Below are 16315 nucleotides of genomic sequence, written 5' to 3'. Positions count from 1 at the left end.
TCAGCAGTATAAAGTCTTTATTCACACACAGTCAGGGACAATGTGTTCAGAAGTTCAGTGTCATAAACAATGATTGATTTGATCATCCATCATTTACATGTTGCCTTTACAGATACGTCGGGGCTGCAGACAGCAAACATGGACACAGAGAGAGACAGAGAGGGGTGGGACATAAAGCAAAGGTCCCCCACCAGAATCTAACCAGGGACACATGGTGGGACAGAACTAACATCAGCTGTGTGACATCCTGTACACACTCAACTGATGTGTTCAGCAGTGAGAAGGTTTCTCTAACAGGAGGAGACTCTCACTCCTACAGAGAACACAGAGACACTGAGGAACCAGAGGACCAGAACCTGGATCTGAGCCCAAACCCAAATCCAGGATACAGAGGTTCAGTGAATGTGGTGTTGAAGGTGTGGAGGTGGATCAGTGTGTCAGAGGAGACTGTGAAGAAGGACAGAGTGCCAGCAGGACAGTCCACATACACTGCTACTCTACCAGAGACAGACGTTGGAGAGGAGGGGGAGGAGGACGAGGAGAGGAGTGTTTCTTTGTTATTGTACCAGACAGAGTAACGACCAGCAGAGCAGTCCAGACTCCAGGACTGATTATTCCCCCCGAACACACAGTCTGTACCGTTTCCTCTCCTGCTGATTCCTCTGTAACTCACTGATATATAAACCCCTCCTCTCCACTCGACCTCCCAGTAACAGCGACCAGTCAGACCAGTTCTACACAGCAGCTGAGGCCAGTAGTCAAATCTGTCTGGATGATCAGGATATGACTGAACCTCCTCCACATATGTCACCTTCCTGTTGTTGTCAGACAGTTTGAGCTCTGTGTTTACTGTGTTTGTGTCGATGGTGAGTTCACAGGAATCTGATGGAGAGAAGAAGACACAATACAGCTGCAGTTATTCATCTATCATCTGTTCATTGATCACTTCCTCCAGGAGGTTGCCATCACAACACTGAACTCAAATTCATCCAATCACCACAACTTTACCACAAATGTGACTTTTTAAAAACAGGTCAGATCTCATTTCATTGTGGAGCTGCGTGCAGCGTATTGATTCTGTCTCTCTGTTATCATGAGACTCCTGCTGCAGGAGTGTGAGCTCCACGCCTCTGACACAGTCACACACACAGTGACAGGCTAACTGTTAGCATCACACAGCTAACCTTACCCAACGGTTGTTAAAGAAGTATTTCACTGCTGGAAAGATGGTCTTTTCATAAAACTGGGCTGTCTGCAGTAGAAAGACACAAACACTTTTAAACTTGGTGCTACATGACCAGAGAGAACAGAGGAAAAGGACTGTGGGATTTGCTTTTGCTCAAAAGGAAGAAAACCTACAACTACCAGAATGCACTGCACTGCATTTGACCAATAAACACTCCCACTGGTGGGTGATGTGATGTTAGCTTGTCTGTTTTGGCACATGATGGTGGCCAGCCATGGAGCTTTATTTCTATCTTTAATCAACAACATGGTCTTTAATTTGAGAGCAAAATTCATTGATTCAGGTTTTGTTTTTTCTTTCCCTCAAAAATCAAACAGCCCCTGCTGGCACTTAGATTTGCTCTGCTTCTGCTCAAACTGTTTGCTTTCACTCAAATATATTGTTGCCTTCAGGGATTTCCTGCGCTCCAGCTTGAGCTCTACTCCTCACACTCAGGTTCCCTCTGTTCCTTCTATACTCATGTCCGTGGTTGCGATCTCATGAAAATGTTGAAGCACAATCTCAGAGCCAGAGAATAAAGATGTGAGCTGAGAGATGAGCAGGGAGATCTGGGCGCTGGTCAGATGGAGGGAAGTTTACCACAGTTCACTGACACAAACTACCCACATTGTTATGATACAAAACTGGTTGGAAATCAGCTGAATATCCCTTTAACGGGTTTAATGACAGACTGGAGACGTTTTGGTGTCAGTGTGAGCTCATTAGGACAGTTTAACGGCTCGGTGTCAGATGTTAGTCGCTGCTGCTGTGTTAGCTCGTGCTAACTGAGCAGAGACAGCAGGAGAAGAGCGACTCACTGAGACGGTCCTTCAACACTGTGTCCAACAGTAACAACAGCTGATAGTTGCTTGTCTGCCGTCAGCCCGCACCATCACAAATAGATTCTAATTCTGTCACATACACTGAAGGCTGATAATAACAGGCTCCTAATCCAAGACAGCATCACAACTACTTACTAATATTCACCTAAAAGTTTGCAACATGTATCGCGATATTTTCATAAAGCTGCTTTGAAATCAGACATTTCAGGCCACATCAGTCCCAAAAAAGACACCAAGTCCTGGAGGAACTGATTTATTGACACTTTGATGATCACATCAGAGATTTAAATGAGTGATGTCACAGGTTGAAGATGCTTTGTTTTCATGAATCAATTAAAAACACACTTACACTTCCTCAGACCTGGTCTCAACCATCGGACTCCACCAGGCTCCACCCTGAAAGAAGGAGGGGGGTCAGAGCAGCACTTCCTCTTTCAGCATGCACACATGGACATTACATCACTCTCATACACATATTGTTATACACTGATAAAGGAACAGTCCACAAGGTTGATAACACACTTGAATGTATCATCTCAGTCTGAAGAAGAAATAATGAACAAACATTAGTGTTAAAATTTTGAGTGTGAACTTTACATTTACATTAAATTGAGCTGAAATTTAAGAGAAATGTCTCAAATTATTTGAAACAAACAATAACTAAGGCTGACCTGAGAGTTTCCAGAGTGCAGTGTGGACTCTCCAGTCCAACAGAAAGAAGCTTCGCTCCTGAATCCTGCAGGTTGTTGTTACTCAGGTCCAGGTGTCTCAGACTGGAGGACTGGGAGCTGAGAACTGAGGACAGAGCTTCACAGCTTCTCTCTGAGAGGTTACAGCCACTCAGTCTGGAGAGGAAATAATGAACAACAAGACAAATAATATTCATGTTGAAATGCTGAGCGTGGGCTTTCGGTGATAGAGTATATATGATCTCTTCTCAGCACAGGTTAAAATTCCTGCAGTTTTACTATAAACATTTTGAATACGTGACAACTACTCATGACTAAATAAGAATACCCTGACATCCAGTTATCAAGTCACAAATTTTTTTTCTCGATCTCAGCCAGCATTCATATTTCGTGACGTACAACATGAGAACATGAAAACTACAAAATACATTGGAAACATTTAAAGATTTTATTTACAGTCATATATAAAATCCTGTCATGAGAGGAGCTGTTTACATTAGATTGAGCTGAAACTTTACAGAGATGTTTCAACTCAATTTAAACAAACTGTAACTTAAGCTGACCTGAGAGTTTCCAGAGTACAGTGTGGACTCTGCAGTCCAACAGAAAGAAGCTTCACTCCTGAATCCTGCAGGTTGTTGTCACTCAGGTCCAGGTGTCTCAGACTGGAGGACTGGGAGCTGAGAACTGAGGACAGAGCTTCACAGCTTCTCTCTGAGAGGTTACAGCCACTCAGTCTGGAGAGGAAATAATGAACAGAATTGAATCAATCAACAGCACATTTAAAGCACCATGAAATTAACAGAATTTCTACACACTTACAGAGCTTTGTTGGAGGCTTTGACCACTGGCAGCAGCCTCAGAAGAGCCTCCTCTGAAGCAGAGTATTTCTTCAGGTCAAACACATCCAGATCTTCTTCTGATGACAGTAAGATGAAGACCAGAGCTGACCACTGAGCAGGAGACAGTTCATCTGTGGAGAGACGTCCTGAACTCAGGGACTGTTGGATCTCCTCCACTAGAGAACGATCATTCAGTTCATTCAGACAGTGGAACAGGTTGATGCTTCTCTCTGCAGACAGATCCTGGTTGATCTTCTCCTTGACGTACTGGACTGTTTCCTGATTGGTCTGTGAGCCACTTCCTGTCTGTGTCAGCAGGCCTCGTAGGTGTTTCTGATTGGTCTGCAGTGAGAGACCCAGGAGGAAGCGGAGGAACAAGTCCAGGTGTCCATTTGGACTCTGTAAGGCCTTGTCCACAGCACTCTGGTGGAGATGTATGAGTTTAGGTTTGTCTCTGAAGACTTTAGGCAGCATGGAAGTTGTTTGTTGTTCTGCCATCAGATTGACTCCAGAGTTGATGAAGGTCAGATGGACATGAAGAGCAGCCAGAAACTCCTGAACACTCAGATGGACGAAGCAGAACACCTTGTCCTGGTACAGTCCTCTCTCCTCTTTAAAGATCTGTGTGAACACTCCTGAGTACACTGAGGCTGCTCTGATATTGATGCCACACTCTGTCAGATCTGATTCATAGAAGATCAGGTTGCCTTTCTGCAGCTGATCAAAAGCCATTTTTCCCAGAGATTTAATCATCTTCCTGCTCTCCGGACTCCAGTGATGATCTGTCTCAGCTCTTCCATCATACTTCATGTTCTTCACTTTGGTCTGAACCACCAGGAAGTGGATGTACATCTCAGTCAGGGTCTTGGGCAGCTCTCCTTCCTCTCTGGTCTTCATCACATCCTCCAGAACTGTAGCAGTGATCCAGCAGAAGACTGGGATGTGGCACATGATGTGGAGGCTTCGTGATGTCTTGATGTGGGAGATGATTCTGCTGGCCTGCTCCTCATCTCTGAATCTCTTCCTGAAGTACTCCTCCTTCTGTGGGTCAGTGAACCCTCTGACCTCTGTCACCATGTCAACACAGTCAGGAGGGATCTGATTGGCTGCCGCAGGTCGTGTGGTTATCCAGAGGTGAGCAGAGGGAAGCAGTTTCCCCCTGATGAGGTTTGTCAGCAGCACATCCACTGAGGTGGACTCTGTAGCATCAGTCAGGATCTCATTGTTGTGGAAGTCCAGAGGAAGTCGACACTCATCCAGACCGTCAAAGATGAACACAACCTGGAACTCTTCAAACCTGCAGATTCCTGCTTCTTTGGTTTCAGTAAAGAAGTGATGAACAAGTTCCACCAAGCTGTACTTTTTCTCTTTCAGCACATTCAGCTCTCTGAAAGTGAATGGAAATATGAACTGTATGTCCTGGTTGGCTTTGTCTTCAGCCCAGTCCAGAGTGAACTTCTGTGCTAAGACTGTTTTCCCAATGCCAGCCACTCCCTTTGTCATCACTGTTCTGATTGGTTCATCTCTTCCAGGTGAGGCTTTAAAGACGTCTTCTTGTCTGATGGTTGTTTCTGGTCTGTCTGGTTCCCTGGATGCTGTTTCAATCTGTCTGACCTCATGTTCATCATTGACCTCTGCAGTCCCTCCCTCTGTGATGTAGAGCTCTGTGTAGATCTGATTCAGAAGGGTTGGGTTTCCTGCTTTAGCGATCCCCTCAAACACACACTGGAACTTCTTCTGCAGGTTAGATTTGAGTTTACGTCGACACACTGCAGCAACAGTTCCTGAATAAACAAACAACAAATGATATCAGTGAGTGGATCCTACAGAAAATCAGAGAATTGAAACATTGAAGTGTGTCTGCAGAATTTGTAAATGTAAACTCCTATAACAGGTAAAAGTAGCACGCACAGCCCAAAAAAATTTAATGCTGGGTGCTGGACAAAAAGTAAGTATGGAATAAAAGATAAAGTCCGCACACCAGAAGCTGCTCCTTGAACAATTTATTTATGTGTTACGTTTGGGGCCCCTGCCCTTCAGCAGACATGTCTGTTGTCTGCTGAAGGGCAGGGGCCCGAAACGTAACACATAAATAAATTGTTCAAGGAGCAGCTTCTGGTGTGCGGACTTTATCTTTTATTCCATATCTTTTATTCTAAATGTAAACTCCTCCCATGTTTACTCCATTTCCTCTTTCCATCCTGTTCAGTCTTTATAGAAATCCTCTTACTGCTCTGCAGACAGTCAGCCAGCTCCTCCTGCTTCATTCTCCTCAGGAAGTGCAGTGTGATCTTCAGAAATGCCTCTCTGCTGCTCCTCCTCTGCTCTTCATCCTCACCATCCAACACCTCCTCATCCTCCCTCTGACTCTCGAAGCATTCTGGGTAATCTGGACTCAGAACCTTCTGGATCTTCTTCAGCTCGTTCTTCACAAAAGTGAGGATGTTCTCCTCCAGCAGCTGGAACAGAATATTATATGAATGACACAATCAAACATCAGATCCATGTTGGACACACTGACAATCCACTGGTGTAAAAAGTGCAGCATGGAGATGATTGTGAACAGAATAGATGTCAAAGTAGTTGTTGTACATGTACAGACCATAAATATGGAGTCCAGGTGTGTTTGATGCTGCTGGGCAGACTGACCACTGGGAACCTCTGAGCTCTCCTGGTCCACTCTGTGGAGGAACCATCAACAATCAGCTCACATTATGTCTGTCCACACAGAGACACTGTCCACACAGAGACAGACACTGTCCACACAGAGACACTGTCCACACAGAGACAAACACTGTCCACACAGAGACAGACACTGTCCACACAGAGACAGACACTGTCCACACAGAGACAGACACTGTCCACACAGAGACAGACACTGTCCACACAGAGACAAACACTGTCCACACAGAGACAGACACTGTCCACACAGAGACACTGTCCACACAGAGACAGACACAAGGTCAATCATCATTCAGCTCATGTTTTATAAGAACACTGAATCAGATCATTCCCTCTGATAACCAAGTGTTGTTAGTACAGCTGATCCCACTGAGAATCCACCGTCTGGTCTGCGGCTCTCTGCAGCTTTTAGGTCATCGACTCCAGTTCAAACTCCTTCTCATCACATTGAAAATTCTCAGTGTCAGCACAGCAGAGATTGGGGAGTGATGATCCACTCCCTCCTCAGGGATCTTTGACTCTGAGTCTACAGTTACTGCTCAGTACTGCCAGGTAACAAACAGCCAACTTACTGCTTCTACAAAACAACGAACAAATCTATTGTTCAAAAACTTTCTCCAGTTTGGTCCTGTCAGATACAGAACTCTACGGAGCCCAGGAGGGGACATGGACAAATTTTTTTATAAAGTATAGAAGTTTTATGAGTCACACATACACTTTAGTAAAGCTGTACATTACTGTTCAGGAAGAGTCAGCTCAAAATGTATTGTGACACATTCATAATTTCAAAACTACATCTATGATGAAATAATAGTTAAAACATGAAAGTCATATTCAGCCTACTGTTGTTCACGTCCATCTTTAAAATCAAGAGGTTCACTCTTTGACAGGTCACTCTTGAAGGACATACAGCTGGGTGCAGGTGAGTCTGGTCTGGAAGACAAACCACCAAAGAAGAATGTTTTTATCCTCCAGCCACAGTAGAGAAAGAGCATGAGGGTTTGATAGTCAGTGGTGAGTGATATAGGTAACAGCAGAAAGAGTAGGGGTGAAATGGCAGGGCAAAACAACTCAGTATTTGAGGGATTTTCCAGAAGAGGAACGGTAAGAGTAGTACAATTTATCATACTGCTGAGATCACTGGACTCTTGAGTTGATTTGTTCATCTGTGTAACTTAGACAGGCATTCCGTGTAACCTCAGCCCACTCAACATGGCAGCTAAGGGCCCTTTTGTTCTTTGAAATAAGAACGGCCAAACAAACTCAGTTTTCCACAGTCCTCTGTTTTTCAAACCCGTAGGTGTACCCCTGCCCGCAGAGCCAGTCTTAAATCCTCACTGGTTGCTGTGGCATGTGACCCCACAAATAACCAGCTAATAAAGGATCCCTATTCTTCTCACCTTTCTGCCCACAAAAAGACTCCCCTTTTACTGACTGGCTCTCTGAATTTGGCTCAAAGCAGAAACAGAACATTTCATAACAGCAGAGGACACAAGTGCCTGCTAAGGTTTATGTTTAGTTAGGTACTGCTAACTTAAAGTTAACATGTTTAGCGCCAACAGCTACAACACAAAGTCTGCCAGCTCACTTTCAAGTTAAGAGGCAACAAAGTTGAGTAAACACCAAATTTCCAACTCTGTAAGAACAAAGAGCGACCAGTTTCCTCCTACCTGCCCCACAGGAACACAGCACAGTAAAGACTGTTGGAACCACAGTTTCTCCCAGCTGCGCTCATTCACAACAGCTAACAAGCAGCAAGATAAAGCTATTCTTCTCTCCATTCATGAACTGACTGGTCATGTAACTAGGCTAAGTTAACATCAGCACAGTGATCTCTTTGTTGTAAGGTTTTTGGGTAAGACACATGGTCCTGTATGGAAACTGATCATCCTCATTCTAACCTGGCAACACTTGTCTACACAGATCACTGACTTAATACTTTGAGCTACTTTTAAAAATAATTCTGTACATGTTTTCTTTGTTTTAATTTTCTTCAACTGACATCATGTTCAGGCAAAACCTTTCCCTCTGTCAGTGGCCATCTTTTGCCTTGTTTCCAACGAGCACTACGGTTCGATTCAGCTCAGTTCAGTTACAATTACAATTACAATTTATTTATTTAAGGTAGGGACAGTACATATTAATAAACATAGTACAGTAGTACATGTAAATATGCCAGATTGTAGCCCACGGCTAATTGCCATCTGTCGTCCCTGGGCACGTTGTTGTTACTTTAGTAACATAAAAACAAAATGCATAAATAGCACACGAGATACAGTAGAAACATGGAGAAACAGTACAAATATACAGTAGAGTAGTGAACAGTAGAAAACACTCGAAGACATCAGGAGTGACTGAGGAACTACATCAGGAGTGACCATAGAAATTAAAAAGAGGATGAAAATTGAAATTTCATTGTATTGCACATTTCAATATATTGCACATAGCCCTATTATATTGCACCAACCCTGTTGCACATAATCCTGTTCAACAGTACAGTTAAGCAGTTCAGTTCAGTTCAGTTCGGTACGCTTTATTTCTGTTACCACTGAAAAGTTGTGGATGGTGTCAATGAAACTGTTCTGTACCATCCCCATGATTGTTGTACTCAATGCATGAGTTGATGACGTGAATCCATCCATTTTGTTTGATCATATTAACACACACACATATCTTTCTGTTCCTTATTCTTTTTTTCAGATATATTTAGGAAGATTTTATGTTGTGTGTTTTACTTTATTATCTTTTTGTGACTAAATATATTTGGAATATACATGCTGCCAATTTAATTTTACACAAGAGTGAATGATTCTGCTAAACTCTGCTATCAAAGCTCAAAACCCTTTAATCTTTACAATTAATTGTTATTTTCATTATAGTTATTATCTTAAGTATTAATTAGAGTTCCACATTGATAGTTTAGTATATTTTATGCAACTAAGTTTACTAATTGGCTATCATTTTCCTTTTCCTTAAAAATCACAAGGTGATGTAGCGTAATTAAATCATCAAACACATATCTTTGATAATTATTAATAATTATTTCTGAGAGCCAGCCCAAACTTTTTAACCTACAACTTCTCAACAATATGAAGTACATTTTCTCTTCATCCTGATTGTAGGTCCTGTTTTATTTTATTTAATAAACCTCATGTTGTATAACGTTACTAAAATGGTAAACAACCTGTAAATTTTACAAAACTCTACTTCAAATATGTGTGTGTGTGTAAACCCATTTTCTTTGGTCGCAGAGGAGACTGACAGACCAATCTGTTACTTGAGTAAAAGTAGTAATACTGCAGTGTAAAAATACTCTGTTGCAAGTAAAAATAATGCTTTCAAAATGTTACTTCAGTAAAAGTACTTAAGTATTAACAGCAAAATATATTTAAAAGTACCAAAAGTAAAAGTACTCTTTATGTAGACTGGCCCAGAATGATATATATTATGGGATTATAGATATTAATATATTGATGTGGAAAAGTACAAAGTAAAAAAAATAAAATGGAAATACTCAAGTACAAGTACCTCAGAATTGTACTTAAGTACAGTACTTTAGTAAATGTATTTAGTTACATTCCACCACTATTGAAATACATTTATTTAATAACTTCAAGTCAATAAATATTTTATGACTAATTACAAACAAGTATTGACATTTTTAACATCATAAATCTATAAAGTAAACAACACTTTTTGAGGCACATGTTAACCTCTCAGTAATCAAGATTTGAACTTTGAATGGAAATAAGGTGCCAGAGTTCATTAAAAAACATCAAAATAGAGCTTGGTTATCAAAACAATACCATGAATATTATATTCAGCTTACTGTTGTTCAGATCCATCTTTAAACTTGACAAGTCTTTGCTTTGAGTGGTCACTCTTGAAGGACACACAGCTGGGTTCAGGTGGTCTCTGATTGACCCTGGTAGAAAAACAAAACGGTTTTTAGTTTTCCAGCTTCTGTATCAAGAAACTATTAATCTATCAACAAAGACATGAAGGCATCAAAGTTCACTCAGCAGACAGTCAGTAGACTGAGCTTTAAAGCAGCTATAAATACAAGAGACCACCAGGGGGAGCTCAGTGACTACTTTCTCAAACCACGTGATGATCAAATAACGATCATATGACTAATCATCGACACCTGATTATGTATCTGCAGACAGATTAATGAAGAAAAAACAAACCTTTCCATGTAAGAAAGATGAGACACACCAGGAGACAGGCTGCAGAGAGACACATGAAAACACTACAGTTTAGTTTCTTAATGTTTAGAGTCATCGCAGTTATAATCATCATTATTTAATGATTAATTTAGAAATATAAGTAGCTGTATATATTATAAGATATCATTATGATTATAATATTATTCAACTGTTCAGCACCCAATTATGTTCAGAAAATTGTAATTGTAATGGGGGATTTCTACTCTAACAGTGCTCATAAATTATGTTGAGACTTATGTTCATGAAGAAAGCATCTAACAGTAAAAAGGACAAGAAATGGTCTAAATAGACCTCAACAAAAACTTGAGATTAGTTATTCATTTTTCAATTGTATTTACAGTATAATACCCAATATCACAAATCACAATTTGCCTCAGAGGGCTTTACAGCATACGACATCCCTCTGTCCTTTGGACCCTCATATTGGATAAGGAAAAACTCCCCCCAAAAAACTTTAACGGGGAAAAAAAATGAATAGTCAACTCATATCAATGAATAAAATGATGCTTTAAAACATGTTTTATATTCATTTTGTATTATTTGTTATCACGACTCAAAATTTCCTTAATGTCTAAAGTATCTTCATTAAATCAGTGCATTCTAAACCTCCTCAGGTCGATATCTTGTGTACATTATAAATAGGATACATTACAATCTGACTTTGTCATTAGAATATCAAGTCAAAACAGTATTTCCACTATTTGTTTTCCCAGTAACATTCAGATCCACCGTCTGCTAACAATTTAACCCAAACATGAAGAGCACAAATTTGTAAAATGCACAAGGAGTTAATTTTCCCAAAATTAAACCTCCCTGGGTCAGTTAGGACATCTTCTTCTGGTCCAAAAATATTATTAAAATTAAAAATAAACATTCTAAATCTGACGAGCTTACATTTATAGGCAAGCAAGCATTTCTAAAATGATATTTTCATCAGTACATATGGAATTTGGCTGTCCTAATTTCAGAATCAGCTCAATGGGGTTACCACAGGCACTAGCTCATAGGTTTATGAAGGCTATTAAATTTGCATATAAAAAAAGTCAAGAACAAGGAGCTAAGAGTTTAAAGAAAGTGAAATAGTGGAAGGGTGCACAATCAAAATATGCTCAGGGGTTGAAATGTCGGTCTGCATTCACTCAGTGACTTCACAGTGGCTCTAATTCAATTCAATTTCAACTGTTTCTTGTGGAACTAAGCTAACAACAGCTTGTGATAATGAGTCAGACATTTCAAATATGGTACATTACCTTCAGCTGGAGGTTCAGATGGAGAAAGAAGCTGCAACACAACACTCAAAGAGGAACTTTAAAAATTTAAACGGTCAGCTGTCAAAGAGGCTCGTGACTGTTAAACATGAGTCACATCATATGACAGCTTAAGTTCCTTTTCTTCCCCTTTCTGTCCAGTGAAAACCACGAATCTTGTGCTGATGCTGAATGTTTGTGATAAACTGAAGAATGAAGTCTTCCTTTATGTGTTGATAAATAAACTCTTTAAAAACCCTCTTGGATCAGCTGGAAAAGTCCTCGTCACAAACTTTTTACAGATGCGTGGTTCACACCGGACAAACACATGGTGATCTTAAAGACCATGATGCATTGCTGTAGATTAAACTACCCAACAGGATATAAAGGAGTTCAAATGAGGTCAACCTTAAACATCTACAGCAGGAAAATGACACACACACATTAATGCAGCAGGAATATTCAGCCAAAAGCATCACATCCAATAGGAAAACACATTTTACTGTAACAATCATACTTTGACCGTAGGTACTGTAACTACATTTACATACTTTGACTGTAACTACTGCAACTACATTTAGACACTTTGACTGTAACTACCGTAACTACATTTACATACTTTGACTGTAACTACTGTAACGACATTTACACAATTTGACTGTAACTACTGTAACTACATTTAGACACTTTGACTGTAACTACTGTAACTACATTTACACAATTTGACTGTAACTACTGTAACTACATTTAGACACTTTGACTATAACTACTGTAACTACATTTACATACTTTGACTATAACTACTGTAACTACATTTACATACTTTGACTATAACTACTGTAACTACATTTACATACTTTGACTGTAACTACTGTAACTACATTTACACAATTTGACTGTAACTACCGTAACTACATTTACATACTTTGACTGTAACTACTGTAACTACATTTACACAATTTGACTGTAACCACCGTAACTACATTTACATACTTTGACTGTAACTACTGTAACTACATTTAGATACTTTGACTACAACTACCGTAACTTTATTTAGATACTTTGACTGGAACTACTGGAACTAGAAACTGGAACCTGTTCAACAGGTGAGGATATGGGGCCAGGAAGAAAGTCTGGGGACATCTGGTGGCTGGATGTAAAATGGCAGGTCTGGGGAATTAAACTGACAAACATGGTCAGGGAGAATAAGCAGGACAGGGGTGGAGGGGAACAGAAGAGCAGACTGTGACATTGCTGTTGATCATCCCAGGTTTCATTTGGATTATCATCTTATTCCTGCTCGTCATCAGAGGAAGAAATCTCAGGAAGGAACTATGTACTATCATTAAATTCATTTAGAACTATTTATATATCAGTGACTGTGTATCATTTAATGTATATATGTGTATATGTTCCACTACCAATTTCATGGCCTCCTGATTATAGTGACAGTGACACTGTGATCTGTGAATGTTTTTCTCCCTTTTTTCTTCTTTTCTCATAATATTCAAGGCCTCGTTGTAAAAACAGCTCTATTATTAAGGTTCCACATTGTTGCAGATGGCTACACTAGTTAGATATCATATGTTCAAACTGTTACAGTGTAATAGTTAAGTATGATCACTGAACATTGTTAAATGTTGTTATATTGTGTTAAGGGGATGGGTCCATGGGCAGGTAGGATTCAATTGCCTGCTCTGGCCACCAGGGGGCGAGTTTCTGATGCCCCAGTATCCAGATTTGTTCTAAATATATTTGTCAACACATCTGCCAAATTTGGTGCTTTTATCACAAACGATTTTTGGTTTGTCAGAGATGTTGACAAACCAGGATTCTCTTCAGAGCATTGGTGGTGATGGATAAAAGTTACTCAAACCAATCCGAGGTACACTAACATTTTGGCAAAGTGTTCAGAAAGCTTTTTTTTGCCATGATCAGAAAAATTTCAACATGGTTTTGCTCTTTCTGCTTTCTGAGGAGGAAAGGAGTGATGAGAGTCTCCTTAACCACGAAGGTATGAACAGGAATTCTGGCAATTTGAACTGGTCTCTTAAGGAGAAATCCTGTTACAGTTGCTCAAATGTTGGATCATTGCCTCCATGTCTTTTTGAGAGAAGTCATCATGACACCAAATGCTTACATTTCAGATTCAGAAACTACTGACATTTTGTTTCCCAGCTGTTGCTGCAGTGTGAAGCTGCTGAAGGACTGTGTCTGTGAGCTGCTCTCTTCCTGCTCTCTCTGCTCAGTTAGCATGAGCGTACACAGCAGCAGTAGCTAAAATCTGACAAAGAGCTATTAAATGGTCCCAGTAATCTCATACTGACACCAAAACAATTCGAGTCTGTCATTTAACTAATAGTTATTCCCTCATTCATTCCAAATTTGTTTCATGGTGTGATCAGTATACAGTACTTTACACGCAGCCCCCATGATAAATTCTTTAAGATTAGCCTACTTAAAATGTGAAACACTATTGGCTGTCGGTCAAAGTCGGACCATCGGTGAGCGTCTGTCGCCCTAGTTTTTGCGGTGTATCCTGCACCATCGGCACTTCGGCGGCGGCGGCGGCTTTAGGCCGATTGAGCATGTTGAATCAGTGGCGGAGCTTGTCGGTGAGAGAGATCACTCTAACTGGCTGTTCAGATTTTATTTCCTCGCCCCTGTAGCGAGTGAATCTGCCTGTAGTGAAACCGGGGCTAACCGGTGCTTCCTCTTCAGGCTCCATTTCACTCAGCTGCCCCACAGACCCGCTGCTTCTTCACACTTTAACCTGAATAGCCGCAGCATGACCAGAGGGAAGCACAGCCAGTTAATCTCCGCTAGCCTCCCAGCTAGCCCCGGCTCTCCGTTTGGATCCAACCGGAGCGCCGAGCCCTGGTTTGTTATTCAGGTTAAAGTTGGAAAAAGCAGCGGGTTTATCGGGCAGCTGAGTGAAGTGAAGCCTGCGGAGGAAACGCTGGGACCGTCTGGATGTAATAGTCCGTGGAGGTGCTGTGGTGCTCAGCTGCACAGATAGGAAACCCCTCGGCTGACAGGATGTACCACTCTCTCACTCCGCTACTTTGTTTATCTAATGCATTCCTCGGACTTCCGGTTTCCCTTTTTTTTCCCTTATTTCCTCTCACGCAGGCGCAGAATGTATGTGCCACTTGGCCATCGGATGTAGTCTTTGTAGTGTGTTCAAATGCAACTGACACAGGGCGACGTGAGGCAACGTAGATGACTTAACAGTTGGCTTTCGTCACCGCTAGTTCTTTGATGTCAGTTTGGTGTGTCAGCACCTTAAGGCATCATCATACAGAATAACATGGATGATCATATTAATGTGTATGTGGTCTGAAAATAATGGGGGAAAAAAGACTCTTCTCAAGAATCTTGCTGTCTGTGATTTTCTTGTTAAGGAACTAATTGTAAAGATGATGATGAAGTAATGAAAGACTACTCATTATGTGTCACTTTACTTTAGGACATAAAAAGATTAACTAATGGACAGGTTATTGAGTAATGATTCTGTACTGATGAAGTAACTAGTTCACTAATCATTAAGTCGTGATTAACCCCTCTATGAAATTTGATCAAGAGTTAATGAAGAACTGACCCTGTACTAATAGTTAGTTCCTCATTAGTTCCTCAGTAACTACTCCTCTGAAATTTGATCGGGGGTTACTGAGAACTGACCATTAACTAATAGTTCATCATTAGTTCCTCAGTAACTACTCTAATTTTGTGTACCTTAGTTCCTCAGTAACTACTCATTAGTTCCTCTTTAACTACTCTAACTTTGTGTACTTTATTGTAAAGTGTTACCGATTTACTCAGGAGGAGACACTGAGGGACGAGAGCCGGAATTAAAAGAAATAGAAGGCAGAGAGAGGGACAGCATGGAGAAGAACTTTCAGACCTGCTCTTCCTTCCATCATCATGGGAAATGTTCGCTCTTTAAACACAAGATGGAGGAACTGGAGTCCCTTGTCAGGAGCCAGAAAGTTTACTGGGAGAGCAGCCTTTTGTGTTTTTGTGAAACATGGCTGAAGGACTGTGTAGTGATCCTTTGCCTATCCAAAAAAAAGGCCACTACCACGGTTGCCGTTTGAGGTAATTTGTGATGCGTGCAATGCAGCCACAGACGATATTTCCAATGTTCCAATGTTGATTTATTACTTACTGTCATTCAGTTCAGGTACAGCCATTTGTCACTCATAAACCAAAAATAAGCAAACAAAATAACTCGACTGTCGTTTCCACAGTGCCTGGTGCTTGCAGCACGGTCAAAAAACTTCGTCTCCACACAGCAACACTTGTGTGTGGTTGCACCTTGATTATATAAACTCTGGCGCTGCCCAATTGCCTGTACCACTACTCCCCCAAGTGGCGGGAGTGTAACAAAAAATACAAATACACATTTAATACAAATGGCTCTCACAGACTGTATCCTGGACTCTATCACCAACATCAGTGGCTTTCGGACAATCCGTGCGGACAGGGACACCAGACCATCTGGTAAGCGGAAATGCAGTGAGCTTGCTGTGTTTATTAATAACAAATGGTGTAACCCT

General features: G+C 40.9%; 1 protein-coding gene across 3 annotated transcripts; it reads right to left on the bottom strand.

Annotated features, from left to right (window-relative positions):
- LOC117250233 (NLR family CARD domain-containing protein 3-like) lies at positions 1–12365 on the bottom strand. 3 transcript variants are annotated; one of them, XM_078165745.1, is made up of 11 exons: positions 11760–12185; positions 10471–10509; positions 10110–10205; positions 7124–7213; positions 6201–6279; positions 5829–6057; positions 3579–5382; positions 3320–3493; positions 2739–2912; positions 2417–2463; positions 1–882 (listed from the first exon to the last, which is right to left on the bottom strand). In XM_078165745.1, the coding sequence occupies exons 2-11, from the start codon at positions 10476–10478 to the stop codon at positions 314–316; spliced, it is 3270 nt and encodes a 1089-aa protein (XP_078021871.1). In that variant the 5' UTR covers positions 10479–10509; positions 11760–12185; the 3' UTR covers positions 1–313. The 3 variants fall into 3 exon arrangements, with proteins under 3 accessions (XP_078021871.1, XP_078021872.1, XP_078021873.1); XM_078165746.1 differs by lacking the exon at positions 7124–7213 and having other exon boundaries at positions 11760–12194; XM_078165747.1 differs by lacking the exons at positions 1–882; positions 2417–2463; positions 2739–2912; positions 3320–3493 and having other exon boundaries at positions 3575–5382; positions 11760–12365.
- Between the last annotated feature and the right edge of the window lie 3950 nt (positions 12366–16315).

The sequence above is a fragment of the Epinephelus lanceolatus genome, chromosome 24 (genome assembly GCF_041903045.1).
Source record: "Epinephelus lanceolatus isolate andai-2023 chromosome 24, ASM4190304v1, whole genome shotgun sequence".
NCBI lineage: Eukaryota > Metazoa > Chordata > Actinopteri > Perciformes > Serranidae > Epinephelus > Epinephelus lanceolatus.
This window is presented reverse-complemented; position numbering and strand designations above follow the sequence as displayed.